We start from the raw sequence: 16294 nt of genomic DNA, 5'->3' as shown, positions 1-16294 counted from the left end.
CGAGGAGTCGAAGAGACTCTTGATAGGAGCGTCGAGTCTCCTTCTCCTCGCGGAGTGGAGACTTAGAGGCGGTACGCTTCTTTGAGGGCTTGGCGCCTTCGGCTTTAGAGGCCTTAGCGCGCGCAAGACCCTCGGCAAGCGAGAGACGTTTGCGAGGACTCCCTTCCTCATCGCCACCGGCTTTGGGAGTGCCCTTTAGCCTTAACGGCCGGACTCTCAGAGCGCACAGAGGTCCTGGGACTGTGATCACCGTGATCACTAGCGGACGACTGCACGCTGTCTTCTTTGTGCTCACTGGGCACTGGGCTGTGCCCTCCCACAGAGCCCGCAGGAGCATCATGAGTGCTCTCGGACTCGGCATCGTCCTCACTGCCCGAGTTGAACTCACGTTCTACGAACCGAGGGTTCGGACGATTGTCTGAAGACGAGGGCGACGGACTGCGGCGCCTGCTTGCGCGCTTGTCCGCAGCCGCGTCACCCGAGGATCTGATCGCCTCGGAGGCCACCTGAGTAGCCTCCTTAAGTGCAGAGCCTTTGCCGTGAGGCTTAGTGCTCTTGGCCTGCGCCTTACCGGCTGCAGCCTTGGAGCGTGTCTTAGCACCGCTCTTAGCAGTGCCACGAGGCATGTTAACGGTCGAAGTGGAGACCTTGACGAAGAGCGCACAGGTTGCTGCTCGAGGCTCTAACTGTAAAGTGAGCCTCCGCCGCGCTCGCGCGGCCGAGTCGATGGTTTTCGACTTTGAGAATGAGAGTTTGTGACGAACATCTCTTCATTCTGATTGGTCGGTAAACCGAACCTAAGTGGGGGAGGATGTAACGGGGTACGTAGCACTAAGTGTACCCTGGTTACATGAAGTGTGACACTCCACACTTCAGGAGTATGACATGTCATACTCCGGGATATTTGGTACAAGGTACCAAGGTCATTCAAAACCAACCATTGGTTTTATGACATTGCATTTCTATAGGTAATGTATTAACCTCAAACTTAACCTACCTATAAATATACTCAGTTTACAATCTACCTTATTTAGGTCACTTCGCTCTCTTTAATTAAAGAGGGGACCTGTGAACTGCCGTTCACTGAGAGTTTGTATACTCTCGGAAGATAACTTCCTCTAGCGCAAGGTGCTGTGTGACCCCGTCACAATTTTTGAAGTGGTCCGCTGATGAGAGCTGTTAGTAGCATTTCGGTCGATATCTCTAGCTATGTGTATGCCGTCGCTCTTCCTATTGCCTCTTTATCAACCCCAATCAGACTTTTTTTTGTGGCAAGTTGGCAGCCCCAATCAGACTGCTGCCTATAATTAGGGTGACGCCATCTGTTTTAGAAAAAGCGCTTCCATTGGCCATAATCGAAGCTGGGGCGATGCGGTATTGTTTAAAGACCGCACACGGAAATTTTGCACAATAATACAAGCAAGAGGTTCGATTACTCTCCCGGTCAATTTTCATCATCATTGGCACAGTGCGTACATGACTCACTATTTTTTAATACCGCGCTTTTCATCCAGATGTCGGTGAACGATGAATGGAAGTCAACAGCTCAGTCTTTCGCGTCATCTGCACTGCAGATTCTGCAGTGCCGTGCAGGCTGCAGGCATCTGATAACGAGACGCATCTCTAACCCATTCGAGATTGTCGTCTACAGTACATGTAACCTCGCGCCTCGCACCAATCGTTTTCAAGGAGTGCAATGTGATCCCGCATGAATCAATCGTGGCGCCCTGATGCTACCTGCACTTTTGGAGGACGAAGTGTCGACGAAAGAGGCTTATACGTGTACATAGAGGTAATAGAGTGCAAGCAAGAACTTGAATGGGGGGTCAACATCTATCATGTTCATCTATGACACCTGTAGCGGTCCTTTGGCTTTCAATTCCAGCTCAAAGACACGAGCAAGTTGTTTGTTCAACAACGGCCACTCAGGGCTCCCGATTATGGCATTGTTATTTAATGGGAACCCTCTCTAACCATAAATAATGGCATTGGGCAGCTAGTGTCATCACATACATTATGTCATGTACTGCGCACAAACAATAAATAAGAGCATAATGTAAAGCAAACCAGCACCATGTTAATAATTAGCGAGTGGCCTCGTCGACAGTCTGAGCTGACCAATACTCACCATTTTGGCGTAAGAACAGCACCATTTCTAATGTAATAGGTTGCAAGCTGTGGCGCTCTTGCCCGTACGTCGTCCTGGTGTCGCTAAAGAACCTCTCAACAAGGTTAGAAGTAGTTTAGCGAGGGGCTTTGTTCGAGTTGCTCACATTAAAAAGTGAGGACGTGTGCAAGCTGTGTCGTATAGCTGGCTTAGAGAAGTAAGAGTTTAAGAACAGTAGTGAAAAGTCATGGTTGGTTGTGAGAGGTACATAATGATAAAGAGGTTTTGCTCATAAATTATGTCGGATGATTCCTTAAGCAAATAAATTATTAATAACATCCAGGTAATCGATGAAATAAATAATTTTATGATTTCATAAGAAATAATTGAAAAGACCATGCCATAATCGGGAGCCCTAACGGCCACCGTCCGGTTTGCTGAGCAATGCGTGCTTTGTACTCGTGGCAGCGACCAACCAGTGTCGTACAGCGAGACCACCGTGGGATTTCCGCACATGTATCGTCAAGATTAATAGGCTGGGTCGAATAGACTAGCACTTTAACACTGATTCACATCGGAGCAACGCGATGAGCGGTCAACGGTCACTTGATCGAGGCTCGTGCCTTGAAGCAAATCATTGTGCGTGAGGACACGCGTAGTTGTACGCTAAAGGAAGAAGAGGATACGACCCTCAAACCGAAGGTGGTGGGTGTCGCAACCAGTAATTGAAAATGGGGCTCTACCCTGAGGCGACTTTAGTCGGCAACCACCAATAGCTGCATCGCTCGATTAACAAAAGCTTCGGCTTCCAGAGCCTCATTCTGCTATTAGCTTTACATCGATCGAGCTTCTCAGCATCAAACCTTAGTGATGACCACTGCGTAACATTCGTCTGGTCGCCTCGGTGTCCGTGCGCTTCAGGCGCTGTGTGCCGTGCTGGCCATGATCTTCACTTCACTTGGATACATCAAGTTCACGTCTGGTCAATTGAGCAGCGGATCTGCCATCTACACCACCATCGCCTGCTACTCCGCCATGCTCTGCGGTCTCTACTACGTCATTCCGGTTGGCGTGCTCAAGCTGACCTCCAGCGCCCCCAGGGTGCTGTACCAGCGCATCGTTGATGCTGCTTTGGCGATCGCGCTCCTGGTCGCCGGTATCGTGCACGCAAAGTCCGACGCAGTTAAGGACTGCTCGTCGTACAGCACCATGTTCGAGACTTACCACGGCTCGGCACTTTTCCGCTGTGGCAACATGACCACTGCCATTGTCTTGACGTTTGTAACGTGTGGACTGTTCCTGGTGACGCTGGTGTGGAGCTTCGTGCGTGACACGTGGAAGTCGGTGCATGGCGACAATCTGCAGACTGCTCTGACTGACGACAACGGCTACGCAATTGCCACCACTCCAGGCAAGAAGGACGGACAGTCGAGCGCACAGGCAACGGTGGACTTGGACGCCCAGCACCCGGGGCTGAAGATCGTTCGCTGCACTGGCCGTACGCTCCAGTTCGGGTGCTCTGTGGTGGCACTTGTGTGCATTGTGCTGGGCTACAAGCACTACTATACGGGCCAGTACCTTGAGCCCAAGGCGACATATGCCATTCTCATGGCTTACAGCGGTGTCCTGTATTCGCTGTGGCACATGGTGGCAGTTGAAACGCTGAAGCTGTCGCGTCACCCGACTGTGGGGGTCGAGCGCTTCATGGACGTCCTGATTGCTGCTGGTCTCCTGGTTGCCGGTATCCTATTCGCCTCGTCGAAGCAAGTCTCGGACTGCTCCACTACAAACGCGTCCTTTGCGGTATACCACGGCTCGACGCTGTTCCGCTGCGGCAGCATGAACACTGGCTACATCTTCAGCTTCATCGCGGTGGCTCTGTACCTTGTGACGTTCGCGCTGAGCTTCCTGTACCGCTCCACCTCGACTTCGAGCGATGCCGACAGCAACCACTCGGGTGAGACGCACGCTTCGGACGCAGGCCAGCAAGTGTAAAGCGTGTCAGACAAGGTGACGTGTACAGTACAGAGGGAATCCCTTCTGTTTGCTCAAACACTTGATCTCTTGTGTCGGATATTGAGTCAGCATGAGTAGTGTTCACAGTAGCTAAAGCGGTCTACATGTAGTACGCAGACAGCATGCAGTGTCATTATTGTCACGCGAAAGAAAATAAAAAAAAAGTAAAACGGATTTCTTCTCCAATTTGATGTTTAGACATCTGAAAAGAACTTTAAAGATAAGCTAACACATGTATCTTTATCGGTCTTGGTGTTTGCTTACTTCGAAGTACAGTACGTGTTACATGTATTAGCGACGCCGTCAAGAGAGTGGATGTAGAAAAAGGTTAGGCAAGTTGAAGTTGTACTGTACGCGAACTACTGCTGGCCAGGTTCGACGTCGACGTGATGCAGGACGGGCTCGCTGTCGCAGGAGCCGCCGAAGCTGAGCGCGAAGGTGGCCAGAAAGAAGATGCAGTCGATGAATGCCAGCACGTAGGCGCGCGTGAGACTGCCGCAGCGGTAGACGCTGGTGCCGCCAAGCGAACCCGCGTCCGCCTCATACTTGGCATTGATGGTGTCGCAATGGTCAACCTGGTGCGACGCTGCGAGGAGAATTGCGAACAGCAACAGAAGAGCACTCAGAAAAAGGTCCACGACGCGTTCGACGCTCACACTCGGACGGTGCGACTTCTTGAGGATGTCGACGACGACGAGATGGAAGAGCGTGTACAGGACGCAGCTCCACGACACAAGCACCATGAACATGGCGACGGGGCTCATGAAGCGACCCGTGAAGTAGTGCTTGTATCCCGCCACAGTGCTGATAAAGATGATGAGCGAAAGCACAAACTGAATAAAGCGACTACCGCGACGAGCGATGGCCAGCACCGGATGGCGTGAATCCGCGGCTGAGTAAGCCTCAGCACGTGCAGCACTCGGAGTCGTGACCTCAGCGTAGCTAGCTCCAACCTCGGCCTGGCCGGTGGAGTTGTTACCAAAGAAACCCCAGACCAGCGAGCCGAGGAACAGTGCGAAGGTGATGAACGTGAAGATGACGCCCATCGTTAAATTACCGCAACGGAAAAGCTGCAGACCGGCGTACGCCTCATACTCGTCATTTTTCTCGGAGCAGTCCTTGACACCGGACGAAGCCCACAGTAGAATGCCACTAAGGAGCAAAAGCACCACAAGGGCACCGTCTGTTAGGCGCTGGAACAAGGTCGACGGTGCTACGGTTGTCCACTTGTAGACCTTGACCGGCAGCACGTAGTACAGCCCTGTCAGGAGCGCCGTGTAATTCATCAGGATACTGAATTCCGGTGAGAGTCCACCGAGTTGCCCGTCGTCGTTCTTGACGTAGCCACCCCAGGTGAAGATGATGGCTAGAAGCGCAAAGAGCGACTGCAGAGAGCGCAACGCGAACTGAGCGGTAGTGGTCACCATCGTCAAAATGTCTTTTTAGCGAAAGAAGATCCTTTTGTTGGGGCTCTGTGCGATGCAAGGCAAATTGCAGAATGAAGCGTTGTCGGTGGCGATCGCAACGCATGCACCGCTTTGGAACCGGAGTATCCGTGGTGGAGCACTCTTTACCATCTCTCCTTTCCGCCGGAGATACATGGATCACGCAAGTTGCTATCGGTGCAGCTGTGGCTTTTAAAGGGGCACCTCCTTTGTATATCGCTAAAGAATCGTAGACGAGGTTTGGATACACTGCAGCAGATGGGAAAATGCAGATACATCACGGCAAGTATCGCAAACTTGTGCTTTGCACCGCTTCACAGCGCTCCGCTGATGCAAATGCCTAGCCCGACGAAGCGACGAGTGTACCTGAATCCGAGCTCACTGTGATGTTGAAGAGCTACCCACTTAAATGTGTTGCCCCAGTCTCTGTTCAGCGACTTGTGTTGTACAGTATAAGGATTCATTCACTGGTATTTACCCAAGCAATGCCGTCGCTGTCTATTAATATAATACCATCAAACTACATTTTCGTCTTTAGATCTAGAAGCGCCATCACGTCGTACATGTAGGCGTGTCTGGGTGTATGTAGTGTTGGAATCGACGATTTTGAAAGCATTTTCATGCGCTTGTGAGCTTTGGGACAGGATCGCCGTAAGGGTACATGCGAGAACGTGGATCCGTGTACTGTATCCAAGCCTGTCACGGATCACCCGGCCTCTGCCGCTCACGTTCAGCTGGGGGTACAGAGGCAGCATTTGAGTGATACATGTACTATAGTGACTACATGTACGCGCTTGTTCAGGCTTTGTGCTCCCTTGATGCATGCTCTACATTTGCTGGAAACAAGAAATTATCGCCCCAAAAGCGTATACCGGAATTCGCCTCGTAGGTCGGTCGATCTCTACTTAGTCACACCATCCACTCAGGAGCCAGTCGCATGTACTACATAGTATTACCGGTACTGATATTAATAAAACGGTGCAACAACTGAGCGCTGTGAAGAAAATTTATTACTTTTGGCTTGGCGGTTCTGATACCACAAATCTCGAAATCTGCTACATGTACACTATAATTTTCCTTTTCAAAACGTGACAGGAAATACGTCCGGCATCTCAATACTGTGATCGCAACGATTTCACTACTTACCCCTTAGTGACCGAGTTGATCCATTCCAAGGCTTTCGACACACGCGAATACACTGCGGGGTACCCCACACCACATTCGGGATCCCCAGCTCACCAAGCCGACGACAATGTCATCTTCATCTCCAGGGCCACGCTCCTTGATCAACGGCCCGCCTGTGTCGCCGTTGCAAGAATCTTTTCCTACACCCCCTCCAGCACACACCATCGTGTCGTCTAAAGAGTAGATCCGCGCGCAGTCTGTGTTGCTCCAGACCTCCAGGCCCACCCCCTGTAGCTCGTAGGCTTTGGTCCCGTTGGGGTAGCTGGTGTAACCCCATCCGACAAGGTTGGACCGCATACCGGGGATGACATCGGAGTCGTCAGCAGCAGGAAGCTTCACGGGCATGAATTTGCTGGGCCTCTCTAACCTCAGCAAAGCAACATCATACGAGCCGCTGGTGCTGTTGAAGCCCGTGTGGTTTTGAGCCGATACTACTTTGATCTGCTCCCCGTCGTGCGTGCCGTTTAGGTAGTGCGTACCCACAGACACCCAATTCGCCGGCTTGGTATAACCAATACACGCCGTTGTGGTAAGAACATGTGTGGGAGAGATCAGTGATCCACCGCAAAAGCTGTCGCCATCAATTGTAGCGCGGATGCCTGTCGTGTATGTCTTCGTGCCACTGGGGACTGCTCCTCCTCCAAGAACCAGTACACGACTGGCATGATCGGCACTGGCGGCGCCGACTCCAAACAATATCAAGGCAAATGAAGCGGTAGTGATGCTCTTCATGGTGTTCTGGAGAAAGTTGTTCCGTTGGTATTCTTTTGCTGTTGGTGTCCAAAATCGAAATGGAAGAGAGTGAAAAAGGTCTAACAGGAGTTGAGGTCATTTGGATTATTCGAATACCGGTACTTCCAATGCATGCGCCCTAATACTGTACAGTACTTGAGAGCGAGTTTAAAGCTACAATGCGATTGCACGAAGCCAATCCAACGTCGTTGGCAGCGATTATGGTAGACAGAGGAAAAATACCAGCAATGATTAATATCCTCGCATATACAACCTTTATGACCATGGCTGAAAAACATTTCATAGTTGGTATTGCTTAGCTTTTGTTCCTATTTTTTGTTCTTAAATGTCGAGAATGTCAGCGAAATTGCGTTTATAGCAAATTTGTAATTCGCCATTTTCTTACTTTAAAAACGGTAAACATGGGAGCTTGCTTTTTCCATTCTTCTTAAAGCGCTTTATTATAAAGTTTATCCATGCACGTAGATAAAAAGGTCGAGATAACGATCCTGGCTCAGTGTTGTAATCAAGCTCACGTACATGTACTGTACCGTACCTAATAGTATGCCGTCTAGTGTCATTAAGAAAATGCCCTTTAAGGACACACAGGACTCAAAAAGATATCTGAGATGGTGCATGTAAAATACTACTTCGTACGCATTTCCTACGAAAATTTGGCCAACCTCGCAAAATCAATTGAGACAAGAATCACGGCTGTAAGTTAGTCCGTACGCTGGATGTATAGCAATGCTATAATTAATAATCATTCATTTTTCGATCCAAACTTCGTCTTACATGTCATCGATATACTCGCCACTGGTTTGATTGCTGTCGCTTTATTTTCAGACATGAAGCCGTTCACGCTTTGACTACTGAAGACCGATCGTTGCGAATACCATAAGACCCTATAAATACCGAGGTTCATCACCAGCACAGCTCCAGAAGTTTGGAATCTTGTCGATAGCCCGCACCTTTTTTTTTTAATAAAATGTATTTAGAGCATCTCAAGCGGTAAGTCTCAAAGGCAGTTTATACCAACCTAAAAGTAGCGTGTTTAGGACTCGGAAGAGTTTTATTTGTCCTAACTGGAAGACCTATTGGTGGTTTTAATATATGGATATACTTTGTCTTAAAATAAGACTCGAAAATTTTAATCGTTTCGATTTAATTTGACTATTGCGTATTATCGACCAAAAGAAAAACGAATGCACGCAGCATAATCAGCACACGGCGTAAATGGATTATTAGTGAACCGCGTTGTACACCGGTTGTGTTATATCGTCGGTTGACGTTACGCAGGGCAGAAGAAAACAACACAACTAAACTTGCAAGAAAAACGATGAAGGATGACGCGAATCGGCAGCAGGTTGTTCAAAAACGTTGCTGCCAAAGGCTACTGTACTGTAAGAGCATCTCCAGCGGTTGGACTTACTGCAGGGGCTGCTTAAGACCTCAAATTTAAGGATAAACTGCGGTGAGAACAGTAGAGAACTGTAGTTTTCGGCGCTATCCGAGGTTATGGAACTAATCGAGGGTTACGAGCCGTAGCTCCAAAAATAGACTCCTTGGAGCTAGAACACAACTCCACTGGAGTTAAAAATTGAAGCATCTCAAAATATCCACACGGAAATCTATAAATTGGCTAATCCGGATTTTTGCTTAGATATTGCTTACTCCAACTCCAGAAACTACAGTTCTCTAGTAGCTCCTACAGGGAAGAACTAAGTGGAGTAATAAAATCTAAACCATAAAGCCGCATTTCGTCGCTTGCTTTTGGCTGCTAATCTGATTGTGCACTCTATCGGGTGCGCAATGCCCAAATCGTAGCTAACGAACTTGTATTTTGTGTTTGACACATTTTCACTGTATTATATTACAAAAAGAGTTTAACAAGCCCAAATCACCAAATTATTACTGAGTAGAGGTGTAAACGGACGGTCAGAAACTTATATTTTATCAACCGAACGGAACAGAAGCTGTTCGAGGAATTTTGCAAAAAACAGTACCAATAAGGGTGCTTCAAAATTAAAGCAGTTTTCGTTGATTTTTCAAGTGTGTAAAAATTACCGTCATATCGCCAAAATAACCGACGCGTACAGTACAATCTCATCTAATTACGACAAATCGTAGCCGTTGGATTTTTGAGGCTCATTCGAGAAACGCGCCACGCGTCAGAAGCCACCGCGCGAACGTTTCCGCGCGCTTTTCCTGCGAAGGATAATCGCCCGTCACTAGAAGATCGGAACACAAAATCGAACCTTGGAAGGTGCACTCCGCAAACAATGTCTGACAGTACGTACATCTAGCACCTTGCTTGTTTTATTTGAGGTTTGTTGACACGTGTTGTTACCATTTGAAGACGACCTCGATGACCTATTCAAACGTAGCTCGTCTTCCAGCGACGACGACCGCGACAAAGCCTTCGAGCCTGCGCGCGTTTCGAGCGACACTTTGCAGGGCATTCTGGACGAAATTGGTAAGAGTCTTAATTTGTCGTATGCAGAATTCTGACCCAAGCTTACTTTATCGATAAATTTAACGAATAAATGCAACCCCGCACGACGCAATAGGCGAGGATCGTTCCTCTATGTGCCATATTTAAAGACAAGTGATTGACTAATTGCGATTAAATTTTGTTACAGCTCCAAGCGCACATCATAGACCAAGAAATCAAGCGTCCAAGCGATAAAATGAGTCGGGCGCAGTGAGTGACAAGGCCAAACAAACGTCGGAGACATCGATCGTGCGTGGAATCTACTGGTAGCGGCAGAGAATGCGTCGCGGAGACTTTGTCTCTGCCACCAGGCGAAAAGCATAGTGGTGAGCACGACCAAAAGGGAGATGTGCACGTCCAAGACCCGAGCGCCGATTGCACACCCCGAGTTCGGCGCACGGAATCTTATCCAGCGCGAGTGGCGATGGAGATGCCTCGAGTGGGCGTTGTGATCAAGGTCCCTCCGAATCCGACGCTTGTTTTTTCGTCGTGGAAGGAGCTACGTGATCGTTTGAAAAAAATACTGTAGCGATCATTTCCCGTTGTACATATCCCGAGATACTAGGACCGTGAGGAAACACAATACGTGAGTCTATTTTCTTATCGTGTTATTTTAATTTACACTGACGAGTTGATATGATTGTTGTAGTTTGAGCGATCTTCAAATTCCTCTAAAGATGGAGCACAGCGACAAGGTGTTTCGCTACACTCGTTGCTGTCCGCAGAAATCTCGCAGTAAAGGTCAGCGTAGTACTCCTAGTCGATACACCGGATGCAAGGCTCGCTTTATCGCTACTCTGAAGAACATGGCAGAGGAAGGACAGGATGAAGATTGTATCTTTTTTTGGCGAAACTGAGTAAGCATTTGCATGTGTAGCGATGAAACAGAATATCGCCTAACAGAATATTACTGCCTAGACCTGGACACACAATCACCGCGCAAATGCGACGATCTACGCGAGCTACTTTGGTGCTGGATCAATTACAGGAAAAAATCTATTTGAGCAAGTTGGGCTTCTTGCTGATGCCAACACTGAGTCTCATCGGATACAATAGTTTCTAGTAGGCGCCTTGGATCGCCAAGTAGCACCACAACAAGCGCGCAATATTGTCCGCAGAGTATTGAAGAGCACTTCAGCGGACATCAAGCTCTCCTGTATGCTAGATACACTTGCGAATTTTGACGACCACGAGGTTCTCGTTCTCAGAGATCAAAATGGCGTGACAAGTGGAGCTGTGATCCAGACTGCGGTGCAGAAACTAGCTTTTGAGCTTTGGGGTGAAAGCCTCTGCATGTATTGGACATATGGCACAAATAATTTGGGATATCATCATCGTAAGGAGCCGTTTAACTAGAATATTGCTTTTACCCGCCATGCTGCACCTTTATCTCAATACCGGCACCCTTCACTCATGTTTTTGTTTTTTGTATAGCGCAGGGAATCTCCTGGCTACAAGTGCAACGGAGCGCAGCGGTCCAGTTCTAGATTATATTGCGCTGGATGAAAGGATGACGACTATGGAGGCAATTCTAGATTTTTGTAAGAGGAAGAGCAAGAAGTGGGAAGAGATCGAGACTTTGTTATCGATAAGGCCTTTAACGAGTGGAGAGGGTTGGAGAATTGTTTCCCCGAGGCGACCGTGCTGTTACGCCGTTCCACACAATGGCGAACTGGAAAAAGGCCGTGAAGAGATGGATATACAGTCTCTCTGGGACCCAACGAGATACTGTAGAATTTTCAATCAGGCAGATGATGAACAGGTCTTCAACTGCTGCCTACAATACGGCGAGAGCCGAATGCGAAAACTTCTGCAACGGAAAGTGTCCTGACATCTCCAAGGAGTCCTGTCCTGAAATACTTGAGTATTTGCAGGACAACGGGGACTGTTGTAGTAAAATGTGGGCAAACCACGGGCGTGGGCAGTACTTTTACGGCCGGGAACACAACAGCAAACCGGATCAAGACCAATTGGAATCAACTGAAACGTCTTCCCGGGAGAAAAACGAGAATTGACAGAACAATCACAAGACTGCTCCAGAACCAAGTAAATGTCGTATATCATTTGCTTTCGCCTATTCGGAAGTTTACTACTCCGTCTCGAAGAGCAGATTTGATACCCCCCTTTCTTGCATCTGGTTGCTGCACACCTATCTAATGACGCGTTTGCGTAGGTCTCATCCCAATTAGACTTATTCATGGTGAACACGACAGAGGCCACGTGTACTCAAGTGGGTCCAACTCAATTCGAGTGGCAATTTTGTGTATCCAGGCACGAGGCAAGTGTTGACGACCTTTGCTGGAGCTACATCTGCTCTTTTTACAAGCCCCGGCGGCTCCCTTGTCAAGATATCATGATTGTTGCGAGCAAAAGTCACAATTTCAGAAAACTTACGGCATCATCAGTTCCAGAGCGATGGATCATGGAACTGATGCTGCCGGAAGTTTTATCGCAGAGCGATGGATCATGAAAACGATAGCAGAACTGTATGATTCGCTGGAGAAAGAGTTGAATTCGATTCGGTAAAGCTACAAATATGGTTAAATCTTGAGCTGGAGATGTAAGGGCGCCCAAGTCACTTGAAGCGCCTTAACCACGGAACCCCCACGGCACAGCCAATACGCAAGCGCTCCGTTGAGCATGTCTGCCTACGAAGAGAAGAACAAGCAAATATGGTCATGCTCTCAGATGCTGAAAACTATGCAAGGGCTCAGGCGCTTTTAGAACCCATGGTAGAACCGCTGCGTGGGCTGTCTACTGTCGAATTTTTATCAACGTATGACCAGGTGGAAATTTGTTATTGATAATGAAGCTGGTCAAACGGAAGCCACGGCGTTAATTCCCGAAGCTTGCTCAGCTGGTACTGATCCTGAAAGCGATCCCGATAGCATTTTTGACTAGCAAGATAACGCTGATCTTCTGGCTGAAATGGACGTTGATCAGGATCTGGTAATGGAGAACGAATCGCTAGAAGATATGTATCGTGGCCAGACTGAGGTAAGAAATCAAACGGTAACCCTCTTGAAGAACATTTTGATGACTCTAAAGTGGCGGCCACCCATATTTCCCCAAAGACGGTTACGTCAGATGTGAAGAGCTGCGATAGCCACAAAGCTCTGGCAACTAAGATCGTGCGTGATGAAGCGCAACCCAAACTGAAATGAGATTCCGACACTCGGTGTGTATAAGGGCTTCGATTGCCACCTCCAAAACTCCGAAACCGAAAGAAACTGAAACAAGGATGGATCACACCTCAGCTCAAGTTTGCTGCAATTTCGGTGTCATCGGAGGCCACCACGACTTTGACTCAAATCATACATTGGGCTAGATTTTGTCCAAATGTGCAGAAGGTTTCTAATGTACTCGACCAATACCCAGTTAGGATGACATACAAGTTTTTACAGGCTCGTCTTGCTACTTGTGAAATTTTGCATCAAGACCGCGAGAACGAGGTCATTGACCAACCTTTTGTTATTCCAGAAGCTTCACTAAAAAAATCTGATGCGGAGATTCAGCAAAAGAAGGATTCGCTCGCGAAGAAAGAAGAGGACACTCCATGGGGCTTGTTGGTTGCGTTTGGATCTAACCACCTTGCTCTGCACAGGTATGTGGAGCCTTCTTTTGTCGTATTAAGGGTGCTTTACGAGAAATTAGGGTACTTCCTTTTTTATTTAATTTTTTTGTCTATGTCTCACTTTGCTATTTTGCCTTAGTTTTTTTCTTAACACAATGAAGAAGTTCTACATACACGCAAGCGTAGCGCACAGTTTAAGCCCAGCCTGTCAAACCCTTTTCGTTGGAGGCGAAAACAAGTGGATTGCTGCATTCTGATAATGCAAGAATGCATGAAGCGCTGGCGGAGATGTTCTGAAGAGGTACTCACCACTGTCGCTCATGTCCATATTGGAGACTAAGTCGGGGTCTTCGTTTGTCAAATTTATTGATGTTGCTGCTGGAATATCCCGCGACGTGACGGTGAACGATGCAGTGATCGATATGGGCATCAACATGATTGCGAATGGTGTCCAAGGGTGTGTGGCGTTGTCCATGCTCATTGTGACCAATCCGCGCTCGCATAGGATCGGCATTAGCAATAGAATACTTTGCGCCTCTGTTTTTTTTCTAAAAAAAAAAAAATGAGTTTATAAATTCGAGGGTTGTGTAGCGGCAATACCACTCTGCTATTGGTGCAAAACACCACTCATAATAATGAAACCACACATCTAGGACGACTATAGCACCCACCCTCATCCAAGTACTTAGCACAAAAGCACCCCAGGACAACATGTAGTTTGCTGAAAATCGGCACATCGCCAGTCCTAAGGCAACGGCTTTAAAGCATTCAGATCTGCATCAACATGGCACACAAAGGGGCGTAAATAAACGACCGAACATACATATTCTTATCAGTGGAAAGCTTCGGAAGCTATCACCACCGTGACATACAGTTCATAAATTCGAGTTGAAGAATATCCTGCCAAATAAATCGATTAAAGAAAGGTGCCCGTCGTACACCAGTCCTGAGAGGGTCGATGCAGCGGCTAGCGTCGGCGCTTAGCAGGCTGTTGCTGGGCACTAAGAGCTCGACGACTAAGGCGACGACATCTTCCGCTGCGACGAACCCAACTATCTTTTCCTGCGTCATTTAGAGCTTCACCACGAACAGCGTCGATATCTTCGTTATGGACAAGATCTCCCGTTCGTATCGAGACTACAGACAAATTGGCATCCAGTGGTCAATTTGTTTTGTTAATTGCTTGTGGTCGAGGCCATTGGTCATGCCCATGAGCTGTGGCCACCTCTGCTGGTGTCGTCGCAGGAGCCTCTGTTTCTTGGTCTGTGCCAAATCTCGAACTACCTCGGCTTGTGGTGGTGTCGGCGCCCTGCGTCTGCTGTTTGTACGCTGGCGTGCACGCGGTTGCGTTGCAGCAACAAAAGTGCGTGAGACAGGTGCCATTCCAGGAAGAGGGAGGCCTGCATCCGATGCAGCATCAGCGACGTGCACACATACCGCATGCTTGAAATCGTACAAGCCGCCGCATGTAGCGTTCACTACGTTCACAATTCATCCAGAACTTGGCTTCCCCTCCCGTTGAATACACGCGTATTGGACGAGCCAAAAGACTTCACACGTTCCTCTCTTTACATTGCAGATACGGGTAGCGGCTTCTGCTGCACACAGTAAGTATTCTCAAACCAGGTTACTTGTGTGGAACACACAGGGGTACGGAGTACCCGGAGAGTTAACAAACGCTTAGTACATAAGTCGGAGAGTTAACACAGTCTCTCAGTACGTTGGCTGAAAGCCACACGTTTTGCATTTGATTAGGTTTAACTTTGCTAGATAGTTTAAACAGATACACTTACCCCTTTGCGGCTTGTCCGCACTAATAGTAAATAACACACTTCTGGTTTTGAAGCATAAAAGCTAAGAGATTAACTTTGAGCCCTGGTCGTGGGCTGTAAGTTTTTATTTGGATAAGGAATCTAGTATAAGTTACTCTTTGAGTCAAACGTCTTCCTCTGACGCTAAAGCTACGGCAGCCTCGCTGCATATTCGATGTCACTCCGCCTAATGAAGGCATACGGTTGGCCAAGATGCACGTGAAGGTCTTCAGCTGCCTGTACAACTAAAACAACCGTACGGATACCTCGGGCTCGTTCCAGAACTCACGTCCGTGGCTCATGAACGAACGAGGTACAGCATTAAGCGACTCCAACAGCTCAGCCGGGGCTGTCTGTTGGTTGTTGCAGAACCGCTTGAAGGCTCTATGATATTGCTCCAGGGGATTGTTCGTCGAAACACAGCCTGAAGGCGAGTGGTAGGCTTGCCACCGGCAAAATCGATCATCGTTAATCCACGTTTTCACGATGTACTGACCGAAAGTGTACGCCGCAGATCCTCGAAGTAGATTTCCCCGCTTGGCCAGCACTACAGCCTTTAAGCCATTAAAAATCAACAGTGGAGCGAAGTGCAGATCGTATATGTCTTTAAAAAACATGGGAGTATGATTCGGTTCCACGCCTTTGCTTTGAGCGTTTGGGTACGTTCTGCAAAACGTGATCCCACCACAGTACAACGAGGCAGGGGAGATCCGCTGTGCAAGCGCTGTACTGGTCTTAGCCGGCGTTCGACGAAGTCGGCCTCGAAAACGGCGCTGAAAGTATCGCTTATTGTCTCCTTCAGCCATGAAATATGGCTGAAGGAGACAATAAACGATATGGCTAGTCAAATGCTTTTCGCCTCGAAGCACAAAAGTAGGCAATTGGGAAGAAATGGCCACCTTTGTCGGAGTACCCCACAACCGAGAGAGA

General features: G+C 48.2%; 2 protein-coding genes across 2 annotated transcripts; one reads left to right on the top strand and one right to left on the bottom strand.

Annotated features, from left to right (window-relative positions):
• Positions 1-2936: 2936 nt before the first annotated feature.
• On the bottom strand, positions 2937-5594 carry PITG_13660 (uncharacterized protein; the record flags this gene model as incomplete). The annotated part of the gene is made up of 1 exon (XM_002899798.1): positions 2937-5594. The coding sequence occupies one exon, from the start codon at positions 5548-5550 to the stop codon at positions 4483-4485; it is 1068 nt and encodes a 355-aa protein (XP_002899844.1).
• Positions 3050-4102, top strand: PITG_13661 (uncharacterized protein; the record flags this gene model as incomplete). The annotated part of the gene is made up of 1 exon (XM_002899799.1): positions 3050-4102. The coding sequence occupies one exon, from the start codon at positions 3050-3052 to the stop codon at positions 4100-4102; it is 1053 nt and encodes a 350-aa protein (XP_002899845.1).
• Positions 5595-16294: the final 10700 nt, after the last annotated feature.

Source organism: Phytophthora infestans, genomic scaffold (assembly GCF_000142945.1).
Source record: "Phytophthora infestans T30-4 supercont1.29 genomic scaffold, whole genome shotgun sequence".
Lineage (NCBI taxonomy): Eukaryota > Oomycota > Peronosporomycetes > Peronosporales > Peronosporaceae > Phytophthora > Phytophthora infestans.
The sequence above is the reverse complement of the archived record's forward strand: the minus strand, read 5'-3'. Positions and strand labels throughout refer to the sequence as shown.